A 15,982-nucleotide genomic window follows, 5' to 3' on the forward strand; every position below is an offset into this window, starting at 1 on the left:
TACATCAGCTCTGTGTGTGATTGGCTTACTGCACACCGGGTAATGAACCCTGAGTTTTGGTACAACATACGCACTAAGTAAGAAGTTAAAATTATGTCACCAGAAGTAGCAAAATCCTCTTAAGTACTGCTTTATGTTCTTGTGAAATAGAAGACTTAAGAATAGAGAAGAACTTTAAGAAATAAAAGCATGTAGAATTTGTAAAAAAGTTAGACAAATAATACTTTAGAAACCCTGACCTTGAATTATAAAATACAGTAGTGTTACACTCAAAGCATGTATTAGAATTAGAATGACTCATAAAAAAGTGTACTCTGCACCTTGCATTTTTCCATTTGCATTGTTGCATTAAGTTCAAGGCACAGTTTTATAGTTTTGTTTTGTTTTTTTTTTATAAAGAAAAGGATACAAAAATACACTACTGAAAAGGCAAATATGAAAAATCAGATTAAATCCGGTATACTCAAATGTCCATTGTCAGGTATCTTCTGGGCATAGACCAGAAATTAGTATAACATTGTCCACTCCAATTTCTCCAGTTTTTCCCTTCCCACGTTCTGATTCAAAAGTGACCTGTCACAAAAAAAAGACATGTATTAGCGGGGAAAATATAGATTATCCAAACATTTAGCAACTCTTAATGTTAATTAATTATGAGTCTGTATCTGAGGAATATTTTTCACAATACAGGACTTAATGACTTAAATCCTTGCCATTTTTAGAGTTTCCATGTATTATTGGAACTATATTTAAAATCCTCTGTGCAGATTTACAATACCAAATGGATTACTTTAATAAGATTATTTATTTTCATTGTACAACGAAAAGGCAAATTGAGTGAAATTCTCTTATAATAATGTAGTTTTATCACAGCACGTGATGTTAATGCACTTCATTTATTGAAGACATTGCAACTGTTCATTTTCAATCTATTTGGATCCTCGGGTTTTTTGTGTATATACTATATATATTTACTCTAGTGTGTTCAGTGTAGTATGTATACAATATAGAGAAAGGGGGTTCATTTTTATGAATAGAATGCCTGGGGTTTTATTTTATAGTCTGTTTCTGATTTATGTGAGGGCTTTTCTATGTCATTCCAGCTGTGCAAAGGACCTTGAAAGGGCTCGCATTTCCTTTATACTCACAGTAATCAATTATACAGTAGAAGCCTTTGCACAGCACTGAAAACATTCAGTCACATAAATGGAAAGCAGGCCCCAGAATTTCAAGGAGAAACTTTCTGAAGTCCTGAGTGAGACAGTTTTCAGGCATACACCAGTGCACAGTATTCCCCGTTGGTTGGTATGTCCTGCGTCTGAAGTGATTGCCCACCCCTGATTATACATGATGTCTCCTTTTGCTCTAATGGTTTGGCTTAGTGTGGTTTGAGAGCATCCTCTTTTATGAAAGAGAAGTTTTCATTTTCCAGGCATGTGTGTATGCTTCTGGTGCACGAGATATTAAGGAGAGATTTTGCTAACTTGTGTTAATTTACGATGTGATGCAGTTTTTTTACAAAATGACAGAATTACTGGCATCAGTGTTCTAATCGACTGTGGTAATTCAGTTCTGAAATTACAACCAGGTGATAACTTCTGTGCCTCCTAAAATGTGGGCTCCTGTTTCCCATTTCGGATAAGCCTTTCAATTGCTGATGCCTGTAAAACAGTTGGTGGAACACTTGAGGATTAAGAAATTAAACTGTTGTGTTGATTATGGCAATTGGCTTATAAATTCTGTTATACTTACACTGTTAGTTGTCTCAGCTCCCTGAAATATCTCTATTTTTCCAGTTCTCCACCTTTCATCTTTTCCTGTGTTCTGCTCCCAGACAGGAGCAGTTTTTTTGTTTGCCAGGAACACTCGAAGTTTCCCCACTTTCTCACCAGCAAGCCGATAACTGAAAATCAAGCAGTAGCTACTCTTTGGTTTCAGGTCAGTGAGAAGAAGTTTTAGACGCCCCATATCCTTCTTGTGCCCCACAAAAGCTGGAACTGCCATGTAGTACCCATCACCTTGTAACAAAAAAAAAAAAAGAGAAAGGAAAAAAAAAGCTTCTTTAATGGGTTTATGTTATTTATGAGCAAATTGAATACATCTCTGCTAAGAAGATAAGGGGAAGCTAGTTTGCTTGAATAATTTAAACTCAGACTGGAGAAAAGCAGCAGGGAGTGTACTTTGCAAGGAACAAGCTTGTACAGTTGGAAGTCAGATCAGTTTACAGAGGAGATGAGTTCATATTTCACTGGTAATTACAGTCATTCTTCCTTGCACTATCTTTCTAAGGCAAAACCATCTGTTTGTCAAATGCAACAGCCTGAAACATGCTGCTGTGCCTCTGTGGTCAGATAATTTCAGTACTCTAGCTAGCTCAGTACTCTCTCCACTGTCCTCTGTGAACTGATAGCTTATTCCCCAAGTCCTGTAGGACCAATGAAGTGACAGACACACACACAAAGTGACAAAGACATCTGAGCCCATAAATAAAGTCATAATCAGCAGGGATAATGTTCAGTTCATAATAGTTCAGGGAGACAGGATAAGGTCTTCCTGGAAGTGACAGTACAGAGAAGGGATTTTGGGAATTATGTGGAGCAGGATAGAAAGGATTAGTGAAGAAAGACTGGAATGGAAGGACTGTGAGGGAAGAGGGAGAGAATGTACATGTAGGAACTGGAGCAAGTGGCCTGCATGATCTGTAGGATCTGCTGGTCCCTACTGCAGCAACTTCTGCAACATTTCCTGGGTCACAGGGGAAGAGACATCCTTTCAAACAAATTCCTCTAGCCGTACCTTTTTATGTACACCCACAGAGCAGTCACACATTGCACCCATGGAGCTCCTTCTCAAGTTCAAGCAGGCCTCCTCTTGGTACCTACTCAGGTATTGGTTATTCTTGAATAGCACCTTGCCCTTGGCTTTTTCTGAGGAATGCTGACACTAGTTTGTCTTGCAGAGTTTAAGACTTCTGAGCGGTTATCCCAGTGATCTAAGCCACGTGAGTGACTACATTGCCACATCCATCTAAATTACGGATGTGTGATTAAATGACTTACCAATCTTGGAGAGACACAACATGTAGCTGATAAGGTTTCCATTGCCTTGTACCTTGCAATTCTGATCAGTTATGTTCTAATAATTTTTCTTATATTTTGATCAATTTGTATTGAAATATGTTGCTGGCTACCAGCTGCCACTGCATGTTTCAAAGAAACAATATCCACTCCCAGTATCCTCTGCCTCCTTTTGTCTTTTATATAAATAACCCACTGATTGAAAAGCTAATTTTTGATTCTGATTCTGATTCCCCTCCCTCCTGCATTTTTTTGAGGGGGTGAGCCATCACATCAAAGCTTAGGTAGAGGACAGATATTTAAATACCTCTATCACGATCAGCAGGATTCCAGTCAAAGTCATCATCAGCATCTTGTTTCCAGTCACAGACTCCTCGACTGAAGCTGCAATCAACTGAAAAAAAATTGTCAAAGAGGTAAGAGAAACACTATATAATGGGTGCTGTTAAAATAATTTGCTTATTATTCACACCACTTTTAATGTACAGGTAATTCTAAAATTATCTCTAATCTGAGTTCACATAGTCTTGACCTAGATTAAATTGCAAAAAAAGCAAAACATTAGAATTCATGTAGTAATCCTTTCTTTAGCTCACAGGAAATTCTGTTGTATCTTTTTATTGCCAATCTCCCATCTGCACATGAGTTTGTATGCTATGACTGCTGTATACTGAGTGTCTGCTGATCCCCAAGTATAGTTGGAGGTGTTAGTTTTGAACTCCAGTGTCAGAAATGGTTTGGGATCTGGCAACTTTAGAGCTCTCCTCTCCATTTGTTACACTGATGTAGTTGTAATCAGCTGAGATCAGCTCTGGTTCTATCCACTGAGAGAAACTGGCCTCCCATGAGCAGAATTCCTTATGTCAGCACTTGATACTCCTCCTACATGGAGCTGGGAATAGCCCAAATCAGTTTATCTTTAGAGGGTTCTGAAGGATGAACTGAAAAAGATTGTCACCCATAGCACACCACAGCCTTCGCGACTGTGCAGATGAAAAGCATTACATACACAAAGAAACACTCTGCAATGCAAGCATGACAGATCAGATTAAGAGTCATATGTCAGCCATCTGAGTCTCCTCAGAAAGATGCATCTTTCTTGTTCTATTAATGTATTTTATCATGAGACAAAGACATTGTACATGGCATTTAGAGAGCTCTGCTGTATAAATTGACTATTTCTAAATAGGAAAAAATGTCAGCCAGAACATCTATTTGGTTTGTTTAAGATTTGGAAGTATTTGTGGATTGTTTTTGGGTGAAACCCTCCTTGCCCTAAAAATAATCTCAGCTACAGCCAATCCCAGCACTTTGGCCCCTGCCCACTCACTGGTACCTCCCCAGGAGTTTGCTACTGCCCTGTGAACGCGTCAGCTTAATAAGATCTCTCAGTCCCTCCTTATGGATTCTGTTTTTTTTCCATGGTTCTCAAAAGCAGGTCCTTATCATCAGCTTCATGATTCTGTCCATCACAGGGGAAACGATTTCCCACCAGGAAAGAGCGGGAGAGTGCCCTTTGATCATACAATCATTAAGGTTGGAAAAGACCTCCAAGATCATCAAGTCCAACCTTCAAATGAACATGACCATATCAACTAGTCCATAGCACCAAATGCCACATGGAGTCATTTCTTGAACACTTCCAGGGAGGGTGACTCCACCAACTCCCTGGGCAGCCTGACAACCCTTTTGGTGAAGAAATTCTTTATTCCTTTATGCTCTGCTTTGACCAGAGCTACACTGCAGTGTCTGTTATGGCTCCCAACAGGCAGTGAAGTTTTCTGCTTCAAAGTGCATGAAGCCATTTCCTAAGGCACAGCAGAAACTTAAATTGTGTATATAAATTGGCAGGCCTTGGACCTTCTATGCTCCCCTGACTGATTTTGTAATGATTTTTTAATGTGAAAAAGAACATATCTTACTGTGATATCCATGAGACTTACTGATGAATAGGGAACTGTCACAAATTCATAGCCAGGCTGTGTAAGACTCAGGGTAAATATTTATTCAGTCTTGTGCAGGGGAAACTCCTACTGACTTCTGACAGAGGACCAGGAGTAAAACCAAGATATGGCAGACAGACATTGGCATATTATTGTGTGCCATGGAACATATTCTCATTTTTTACACAATTGAAATTATTTTATTTTTTTATGACTATGAAATTATTTAAGTGAAATTCAATTACAAGTCAAGTTCCAGTGTGGGGGAACTTTCTGTACATGGCTTATAAACAATTCTCTTTGGAAAAGGACACAAAACCAGCTTCTCACATGGGAACTGGCAGAAAGGTTTGGCCAGATACTGTCTCTAAGATGTTCACCAAATCTTTGGTTTGTGTTAAAGGCTTTTAAACTCATTCTGACTTGGCTGATATAGGTTGTCATGAAAACATACAATATGTAAGAAACTAAATACTGCAGAAAAAAAAAATCTACCTTCTTGCTCTGGTCTTGACACTGGAACTTTCCTCTGTGCCAGGTGAGGGCCAAAGGCAGCTGCTTCTTTCACCTTTGGAACTAGGGAAAACAACTTGTCAAGTGCTGAGTCACCATGGGAACAGAAAATGGAACTTTATTTCTTTATACCAGATGCCATCATTTATTTAAATAAGTCAATATATGTATTTTCCACTCCACTACCAAACTCCCTAACCCCAGTTAGATACTAACTCTGAATTTTAAAACTTAAATACCTGATCAGCTGTTGGGAAGGAAGGCTGTGGTGACTGCCCTTCCTCTTCCTCACCCTCCCTGCTACAGCTGATAAGCACAGACTGATGTTTTGATAACCAGACCCCGTGGAAAGCCCTGAGCAAGTTATTTTGTAAAAATTGGTAGGTGTGTCTTGTGCCAAACTGGAAGAGTCAGTACAGCCAATGAATGTTTGGTGCATTCTCCAAGACACTGGCCTGAAGGAGGTACTTGCTCAAGAAGCATTATTTTTCAGCAACAGCGTCAGAGACCAAGGGAAAACCTCTCCTGTCTGGTGAGGTACAAAGTTATAGAAGCTTACATACTCTTGTTTATGCTGAATAAAGTAAACAGTGTTTACTCTGAAACACTGTAAGTACTTTAAAGTTCTGTGATTAAGCTTCTCTTGTACTATTTTAAGTGATTAATAGAGAAGTGCACTCACTAAAAATAATGACAGTCTCAACTTCTTTATGCATATCCTATGTAAGTAAATAATCACACATGAGAGAAAAGGAAGATCTGCTTTCACTGGTAGAGGATTCTATCCTTTGCAGACATATAAGCAGATGATACCTATGATATATTCATGCACACCTCTGAAAAAAGGAGGAGGTTAAATGTGTCATTTCAGAGGAGGAATGAGGGAAGATCCTCTGGATTACTGCCTACAGAAGGTGTTAGTGGAAAGTCCAAAAGACTGAAGTTCACTTTTCACCCACACCCTGTGGGCCTCTGTGCTAAGAAAAGCTCCAGCTGCTTCAACAGTGCCAGATGATAGGAGCTATGGAAATTACTTTTCCCTACTCAGCATTGTATCATATATGCAAATGCCAAGTATTTTAAAAGTCATTACTTTCACATGCATGCACATTTGCTCAGAGGGGAGTTGTTTTCCCATGAGTTCAGCTGAACTAGTGCTTTCCATCTAAATACTCCAACATACAGTTGTAAACACATACTCAATTTTGAGAATATACTTGGAACCCAATGCAGTCCAGAGCCTCCTAGCACCATAAAGGCTATACCATCTACTTAATCTTTCTTCTCCTTCATAGAATCATAGAATAGATTGGGTTGGAAAAGACCTCCAAGATCATCAAGTCCAACCCCTGATCCAACTCCAATTACTATATCATGGCACTAAGGGCCACGTCCAATCTCTTTTTAAAAACCTCCAGGGATGGTGAATCCACCACCTCTCTGGGTAGGCCGTTCCAATGCCCAATAACCCTCTCTGTAAAGAATTTCAAAACTGTCAAAAATTGCTTTGTGTACACCAGTGAAATCACACTCTAACAAAGAAGTCCTGGAGGTATTTCCAGAGGTGCTGAATTGAGCTGAGAAAGTATTTCCAGAGGTGCTGAATTGAGCTGAGAAAGGAGACTCATGCAATCTTATGAGCTTTCTGATGAATTGCCAGGAGCGTGTGCTCTCTTGTTGTCCTTGCAGCCTTCCCCTCACCCAGACCATTACTTAAATCACTTGGATAATATTCTTACTCAAGGCAAGGATTAATATAGCATTCTCCAATTAATATATGTCTACATATACACATTTAGGAATAGGCACATGGAGATTAGGTGTTAAGTTTACTTTCATGCCATAAACTTGGCCTCATACTTATTGAAAGAGACTCAGGCTGTGAAAATCCTTGCCAAAATGAAGAGAGCTATTAAAATATGATCAGTTCTGGAAAGAGTGATTTAACAGAAGACAACAGCTGCCAGCATGATTTATTTGTGAAGTTATTGAATTACACTTGAATTCACTTGAGGGATATACATCCAGGTGTAGCTTTGTGCTATCAAGTGAAGAATTGTCATGCACAGAAAAAGAGTCCAGTTTTGTATCCAAATCTATTTTTGTTTTCAGTCAGGCATGACAGTCAAGTTTTCCACTTACTGAAAGATATCAGCTGCTTATTGTGAGAAACTGTAAGTTTCAGCTAAGAGAAAGGCTTCCAAGAAACCTTACTGCTTGGAAAGTGCCTACATTTTACATCAAACCATCATCACACATAGCCAGGATACAAAGTTTACTCCCTCGTAAGTAGTAGGCAGGAGTCAGGATTACTCTTTTTAGCTCTTCTGCTGTCAAGTGGTCTTGTAGAAAGGCAGGCCTCATCCCATGTTCCCTAAGAACATACTCTCACCAATGAAAATGCACATAGTCCCACTTTAGGCACAGCAGAGTCCGTCCTTTCTGTACTGCTGATGCCCTCCCATCTACTTACCTGCAGCACTAGCTGCTGTGAAATCTCTACATATAAACCCCTTCATATGTTGGTGCACACATTCTTAACCGTTGATGTCATCATGATACTCTTACCAGGTAAGATGGGTTGTTCTTCAGAGCAGGAATTAGTGGCAATACCCATGTAACACACTGCCATGAAATTCTACAGGAATTGTGTCTGTGAATGTCTGTGACAAGCTGAGCATAAATAAATTGGAGATTTTCTGGTCCTGAAAACAGCCACCTCATTGCCAACACAGGTTCTTGCATCTGCCGGAAATTCAGTGTTGCTACCTGCAACATGTATCTGAGTATTGCCCTTGTTCTTAGGAGGGAGAATCTCTTTGAGCCATGTCAGGTGGAGTTTGTCAGGTGTATTATACATCAGGAAGTGCAGCAGGGAAGGAGACTTTCTGCTCAATAGAAAGCCCCAGCCAGGTCTACCTGGCTGAAGGAACTTCCCTAAAAAATGGTAAGACTTGCATCAAAAACTCTGAAACTACTGAAACTGTTTGCAATCATGGAAACACTTCTTAGCAAATAACCTAAGAAAATGAGAGAGTGGAGCTGAAAAGAAGCATTGAGACAATATTCTAGTGTAAACATGACTGAAGAGAGTGCCACAAAGGGGATTTAGAAACAAATTTATACATGAAATTAGAATTCCATTTTAAAAACACCAGACTTACAGGGAGCACTGCACATACTGAAATAAATAAGGTTTGAAGGCCACCTCCCCTGTCTGAGGACCTTAATATAGTGAAGTAAAGAAAGGGACTGTCACTAGAAGATATAGAAAAAGAGACAGATTCAAGCACATCCTTTTATACAGTGCACAACAGTGCCCTCCTAGAAATGCAGACAGATACCAGTTCACTCTCCCTGTCAAACAGAATTGTTAGCACTCATCTGCCAGTTGTGCCAACTTGGAGCACAAAAGTTCTTTGGAGTTGGCTTGCATCTGGCTTGCTTGTGTGAGCTCAGGGCTGTCTGAAAAGTGCCACATAGATAGAACCTCAAGTCAGTCTGTAAGTCAAATAAGGGCCAATGAGATCACAAGAGCAATAGGAAGTTTCAGGAGCACATCTGGAAAAGCAGTACTTGGAGTAAACATTTAAAGGTTCAAAGTAAAGAAAAAAAAACAACCAAAAAAAACCAACCAAAAAAACCCTCAAACCAAAATTGAACCCCATACCACAACAAGCAGAAGCTCAGTAGAACAGGTCTGTGGAGCACTGTTTTATGGACACCCCTCAGAAAACATAACAAAAGCACTGTTAAGCATCTGGTAAGTGACTGATGCTAAAGGAGCTTTCTGAAAACACTGATAGATTTTCCTTTCTGTGGACTTGGTTTCACCTCTGTGCTTTGCCAAGTGCTGTATATAAAGTTACTTATAGTGCATTTGGAAATGGTATTTTAATCAGAAAAAATATGGCTTTGTTTATAGCCTGGAAGTAATTTTCTATTTGTCTGCAGTAATGCATGTGCTATCCTTAAAGCTTTGATCCCTTTTTTTTTTACCCCATTATTGTGACTGTGTTTTTTTATAAAGCATCTGTGGCATCACATTGAGCTCTTGCTGAGGCAGCTATACTGGGAGAGCAGATATATAGCAGAATATAAGCACCCATGTATTTAAGTGTGCTAGTTGTGGGCAATGTGGTATATTTTTATTTCTTGTTACTACTGTTTGATTTTTCTTTCCCCTGGAAAATGCTGGTGTCTGGTTTTGCCTAGGTAATCTAGTTAGTCTAATGTAAAAATAACACACTGAATTTGGGAAAAGTAACTAACTCTTGGTAATTCTAACACATACGATCTAAAGTGCCTGAAACTGCAGCATGTGAGAACTCTCACAAAAATGGTACTTGCTGTGTTTCTAACGCTGTTCTCTTTGTTCAAAGCTCATTAAAAACAACCAAACAAAACAAAACCAAAATAAAACAAAGAAAAAACCCAACCACCCTAAACAAAAAACTGAAAACAAATGAAAAACCCCCACGAACAAACAAACAAAAACAAAACAGAAAACCAGAGTGGGCACTGTAAAAAAATCAAGCAGACTGTAAGAAGTAGTAAATTTAAGAGTCACTTCCTATATATACAGTGTATCACTACGTCAGACTCAAAGGAATATACCATATCTGTGCTACCACGTCCTGCTCTGAAAGAATTACATTTGCCAGATGTCCGACATCTATAGCTCTGGACTGAGCTGTGTTCTGAGCATTGTAGCTCACAGAGTGGTGTAATTAGCAGAAAAGAATAAGATTAAGAACAGACATCATGATTAACTGAGAGAGAGCTTTTGTTCAAATTTAAGAACCCCGAAATCATAAGGGAAACAGTGCACTTTTAGTATTGCCAAATAAACCAGAACCCAAAACCTCTCGGTGTTACCAAAGTAAATGTCTCTGTAATAACATGGCTGGTTACATGATACTACAGGAGTTTCAAGCATGATATGAGTTTCATAAACTGATAGAGAATATAGAATTCAGTTGCAGTTGGCAATACCATTCTAGATTACCAATGGTACCCGAAAAGCACTGAAATGTTAGAAGCTGTCAGAATTAAGGTTGTGCTTAATTGATTAATCAAGTGTAGCTTCAGTGTAGCATCTCTACAATCATTGCTTGTACAACCAAGTACTTTGGTCCAACTCTCCGTGTCTTCTTCCATGTGCAGAAAGGACATTTCTTACAGAGTAAGGAGCTTTCCAATACTTTGGTTTACTCTAATTTTCTATATATCTGCAAATTTTGCAATCAATAGGACATATTTATTTAACTATTTACTGTTAAGAATTAATAATAAAAATAATATGGATAAATTATTAGTCTATTGATAAATAAATATTCCTATTTATTAAACTGCACCTTTCACAACAAGACAGATCGTTCCTTCACACTGAACAAGGTAAAGACCCCATGGAATATAGTAATTTGAAGTCATTACAGACTGTATCATAAGATAAAAAGATAAGGAAAAATTTTCATGGATGTCCTTAATTTTGGTATTTCTGAAATGCTGGGGGCTTCACTGTGCTATCTTTAAATATTGTAGTTTGTTTTTTTAAGTAGTGATTAGCAATTTTGACAAAGGTTCAGTATTTTGATAGCTGGCCTATTTTAATAATTTCCATCTCTGTAAAATAATTTCTTTATTTCCCTACAGTATTTTTCTGTGACTCCCTATATACTTATTATGTAGTAAAACTACTATGATGAAATAATAGGTCAATTTAAAAATAAAAATTAAGATCTCTGAAAAGTGCGACCTATCTATTTTTCCTAATTAACTATTCCTCCTGGAAGACAAAGAACACCTATATTAATAATACAAGAGGCAGATGCTATGTGAATACTTGAGAGGATTATATGGAGGAACTTAATGTGGTAGTAAAGGAATCTGCTGAATAGACACCAGCAAAGAAGGGAAAAAATATGATGTACAAATTTACGAGCTGTAAATTTGAGCTAATGATGTAGTCCGAAGGATCATTCAATATCATTAAAAATTAAAGTGGTTTTGAAGCCAAATGTTCAAGCAATTAAGTGCCTAAGTCATGACTGAATTTTTATTAATAACAAGGATCAATTATAGCACATGGAAATTTAAAAGGAAAGGAAACAAAGTTAACAAGCTACCTATCTTGAAATGAAAATGCAAATGCCACAATGCCTGAAGTCCTAGAATCACAGTTGGCATCAAACAAGAAATTCATAAATAATACAGAGTTCACATACTTAATGAAACTACATCTTGGACATACTTGCTATCTCTATGTCACAGAGCACACTGACTTTCTACCAGTATCCCCTGGCAAAATAAAATCTCTTTAGCATGGCTTTAAACTGAAAGAGGGTAGGTTTAGAGTAGATATTAGGAAGAAATTCTTAACTGTGAGGGTGGTGAGACACTAGAAAAGGTTGCCTAGAGAAGTTCTGGATGGGCCATTCCTGGAAGTGTTCAAGGCCAGGTTGGATGGGGCTTTGAACAACATGGTCTAACAAGTGGCCCTGCCTGTGGCAGGGGGATTGTAACTAGACTATGTTATGATTCTGTGATTAATCTTCTACAAGTAAATTCTGCTAAAGTGTCTGTGATGTTTTGAGATGGTTTTGTCAGTGTTTATATATTTTTATACTGAAGCCAGATTTTTTTAAAAACAAAGAAACTTACAAAAGACATCTCCTCTCAGGCTTCGCTCATCATCGATTTGATTCTCAAAATCTGCCTTCTCCTCTTCATCAGACTCTTCTGCTTCATCTTCTGTAGTAGCTTCAATTTCTTTCTCTTCCTCACCGTATCTTCCACCAAGATCAGTACCACCTTCATCGTCCAATAACTGCAAGTGAGTCTTAGAAGGCGGTGTCACAGCTGCTTCTGGGATGGCATTCTTGATTGTTTCATGCTTTTTCACACTATTTTTATGTGCAAGAAGTTTCTTAATTGTGTCCTTAGCTGTTCCAGGGATTCTTGTAATTTCCTTCACTGACTTTTCAGGGATAACTAGAACCAAGAAGAAAATAGTAAATATCCATCTAAGGAACCATCCAGCAATGACAGCATTTTTAAATGGAACCATGGTGTCCTTTACAATGTCTAGAGACATACAGCTAAATTCTCTACTATGAGATATAAGTTCAGCTCTGCACAGAACCAAACACACATGCTCGTGTTCAGCTCTCTTTCTGAGTTACAGTGAAAAAAACCAAAGTGATCTTCTGTCATGAGTGCTTTGGACTCCTGTGTAACACAGGCCATGCCGTCCCTTACATTAATTATTTTTACACTGAAGCTTAGGTAAACAAAAAAAAGAAAAATAAATCCTACTTCAACTTGTGAACTACTGAAAATTGTATGTGCAGCTGAGATTTCCTGCACAACTGTCAGCCTACTAGTAATGAGCAATTTTCTTAGCTATCTTTTGTGAACTTTTCTGGCCTACTTTTCCTTCCATGACAGGCTGAAAGCCACTGAAATGGAGCATATTTTGAGAAGACATGCATCAAGCTGCTCCATCATATTTCATTTAGCTCTAAGGGCTATTTAGATGTAAGGGGTAAACCCCAAAATTCAGAGAGGCATCCAGGAATGCCAAATTATTATCATCTTGCAATTCCAAGATGGAGTAGAACATAAATGTAAAATTTCCTCAGATTTTTACTATTTTATGATTCCTCTTGGCCATGAAATACTCTAGGTTATCCTTTTGATAATCTGGTGTTATCCTTTTAATTATTCTTTAATCCTGGTATTATCATTTTGGGTAATACTAACTATCTTTTTGAATAACCATTCTTATAGTATCTTGCAGCTTTGGATCCTGCTTAAAAACACAAGGGCTGCCAGAGGTGAAAACTAAAGAGTAGGATAAAAGTCAATCAAGATTCTTCAAATCTGCAAAACAAAAGAAAATTCTGAATTTGGAGTTTTACCTATTATGAAGTATAATGAAGTCAATATAGTCTGTATTCAGGCACAAACTTCAAAACATTAATTGGTAAGAGGACATTTTTACATTTACATGGCAACTCTGATTTTCTAATCATGCTTTCCTTGTCAATGTATTGAGTTTCAGGACACAAGCCATTTATTTCTTTTAGAATTCAAATTTTTTCTCTCTACAATCATTAAACTACGTTTGGATGCTTGAATGAGGGAGGTTTTTCATAGGAATGCATTTGAAGTTGAATTTCTAGGCATGTGGGGAGGCAGGATTGATTTTCCACCAGTGGTGGGACCCCGTAGCAGAACAAAGGGCTCCTTTGAGACTGTATGTTGGGCAGCTGTTCTCCATGTTCTCTTAAGATAGGAAAATTATCAGTTTACATGAAACAAGATATTTTAGTTATGTATTATGAAAAACTTGCTTACTATCCTTGCTGTAGGATAGTGAAACACAGGAGCAAGCCACTTAGGTTATTTGAACAGTATCACTAGAAGTTAAAAAATTGTTAGGCTACCATCTGTCATTAATATGCTGGATATGATCTGCCTCAGAGCAAAAGAACGGTCTAACTGATCTTTTTTTAGTCCCTTCCAGATGTACTCTTCTCTCATCTGACAAAGACTGATGGCTCTTTGTGCTGATGGCCAAATCACAACTGAGGGTTAAAGCGAGGACTACTTTGGATCAGTTTGTTCAAGGTATGCGTACAGTACAAATTCAAATGAGAAATTATGGCAATACTGCAGGTGTTGCCTTTTATCAGCAACATCAGTTACTGCTCAGCATCAGTCGAGAACACCATTGTGCCAAAACAAGACCTGGAAGGCTTTGTGTGACATGTATGCAAGTTTCAGAGAAGACATTAATCTGGGGAGTTCTAGTTTATAAGATGGTCACATCCCATTATAAGGTTTCCATTAGACCTAATCAAGTCCTTATTCTATCACAGTACCAGAGATACTAAGGAGGAACATATTCTTGGGGTTTAAAGTCCATGGCAATGGACTTTGGGGCTCAAGACAATGAGGCTTTTGAAACAACTCAGAATGAAACAACTACTATGACATGACCAACTCAGTCCTCTAGCACAGCCTGAATTTGAGTGGGTGAGGAAGAAGAACTGGTGAGTAGGAAAGAATTAACATGTCACAAGCTACTGACAGCCTTCTGTAGTTTGAGTCCTTTATGTGAAGTACCTAGGACACAATGAGAGTTGAGCAGTTCCTGGGTGCTGTCCAAAAGCTCTTCCGTAGAGAGAGCCTATTTCTACCAGTGGGCCTTATATACTGCTTTCTGTCTTTAATTCTTGATCAGCATTGATGCTGCAGTACCTACAGTCTTTTTGGATTGAAAACGGTGGGGGAAGTCAGCTGTTTTTATTTCCCTCTGCTTTTGCTGTCTAGTGATTTTATTAACAGAACAAGAATATGTTCCTATTTTGCTCCTTACTGTGTAATAATGAAAACTGCATAGTAGTATTTTGGGACAGATGTACAGGACTTGTAACCTTGAGTAGTACTTTTTTTTCTGTGTGTTTCTTTTCATAGAAGAGACATAGTAGAAGAAAAAACACCAGCTAATAAAACATAAGTGTGGACTAGTAGGAAAAGGGGAAAGTTCCCTGAAATTGTGTTCACTCCTGGAAAATGGAATCCTATCATTGTGAATTTGTCACGTTTTATTTATGGGAAATGTCAGGAACAGAATCAGACTCTCTTGGTGTGCTCATTGGAGCATTCAGGGATTTTTGGAAGTTGCAGTTGGAGTAAATGGATGCCAATAAAACTAAACACTAAAGATTTTTTTTCTTTTCCTTTGGGTAAAGCTTGCAGCCTTGCTTGTCACATACTTGCAAGTAAACTCTTTACTAATACTGCACTAAGTGTCCTCTAGAGGATGATGTCATGAAGAATGTAAGGTTTTCTGGGTCTAAACTCAGAATGTAGCAATAAAAATTAACAGGAAAGCTTAATTCCAAACAAATTTCCTCTTGACAATCAGTAACAAGAAACTTCATGCTGTTAATAAAGACTATGGGGATTTTCAAGGCAGGGCTGACTGCTCAGCAGACCTGAACATCTGCATTTAATTTCTGCTTTGAAGTCTTCCTTGTGAAATTATAAATTCTTACAGCTCAACATAATAACCTCTGTGGTGTCAGAAAACCAATCTCCCTGTATGTGCAAAATTAAGAAGTGCAGAAAATCAAATGATGGGAGTGACAAAAATAGGGAGATGAAAATGTTTAAATTCCCATATGCTTGCAGACTCCAGTTTGCTGCTGCACTATGAAAATCTGCTCATGGGGACAAAAGGGACGAGACAAGAAGCACATTTTAGGATATGGCACTACTCCCCTTTTTATCTGCAGTCAGCTTTAGAGTAGCTGGAGATGTAGTTTTAAGGTATTTTATGTCTACACATACATTGCAGGAGGAATAATCCAGTGTAAGGATACCCCACCTTAAAGTCAGTCTGTTCTTTTAAATCCACTGCCTGTGGACTTGCCTGAA

At 38.2% G+C, this 15,982-nt stretch overlaps 1 protein-coding gene and 1 long non-coding RNA gene across 3 annotated transcripts in view; one reads left to right on the forward strand and one right to left on the reverse strand.

The window, feature by feature from the left end:
• Positions 1-72: 72 nt before the first annotated feature.
• Positions 73-15,982, reverse strand: part of EGFL6 (EGF like domain multiple 6) — a 37,278-nt gene continuing 21,368 nt past the window's right edge. Inside the window, exons 8-12 of one of the 2 annotated variants that reach the window (XM_032679921.1) lie at positions 12,197-12,526; positions 5,516-5,596; positions 3,385-3,471; positions 1,753-2,018; positions 73-573 (exon numbers count right to left, since the gene is read on the reverse strand). In XM_032679921.1, the coding sequence (XP_032535812.1) occupies positions 478-573; positions 1,753-2,018; positions 3,385-3,471; positions 5,516-5,596; positions 12,197-12,526 (860 nt within the window). In that variant the 3' untranslated portion in view covers positions 73-477. The remainder of the gene's footprint in view (positions 574-1,752; positions 2,019-3,384; positions 3,472-5,515; positions 5,597-12,196; positions 12,527-15,982) is intronic. The other variant, XM_032679922.1, reaches the window with a different exon arrangement.
• On the forward strand, positions 13,356-15,152 carry LOC116782878. The gene is made up of 3 exons (XR_004355388.1): positions 13,356-13,520; positions 14,054-14,167; positions 15,017-15,152. It is a non-coding gene; the product is annotated as an uncharacterized LOC116782878 (long non-coding RNA).

The sequence above is a fragment of the Chiroxiphia lanceolata genome, chromosome 2, assembly GCF_009829145.1.
Source record: "Chiroxiphia lanceolata isolate bChiLan1 chromosome 2, bChiLan1.pri, whole genome shotgun sequence".
NCBI classification, from domain to species: Eukaryota; Metazoa; Chordata; class Aves; order Passeriformes; family Pipridae; genus Chiroxiphia; species Chiroxiphia lanceolata.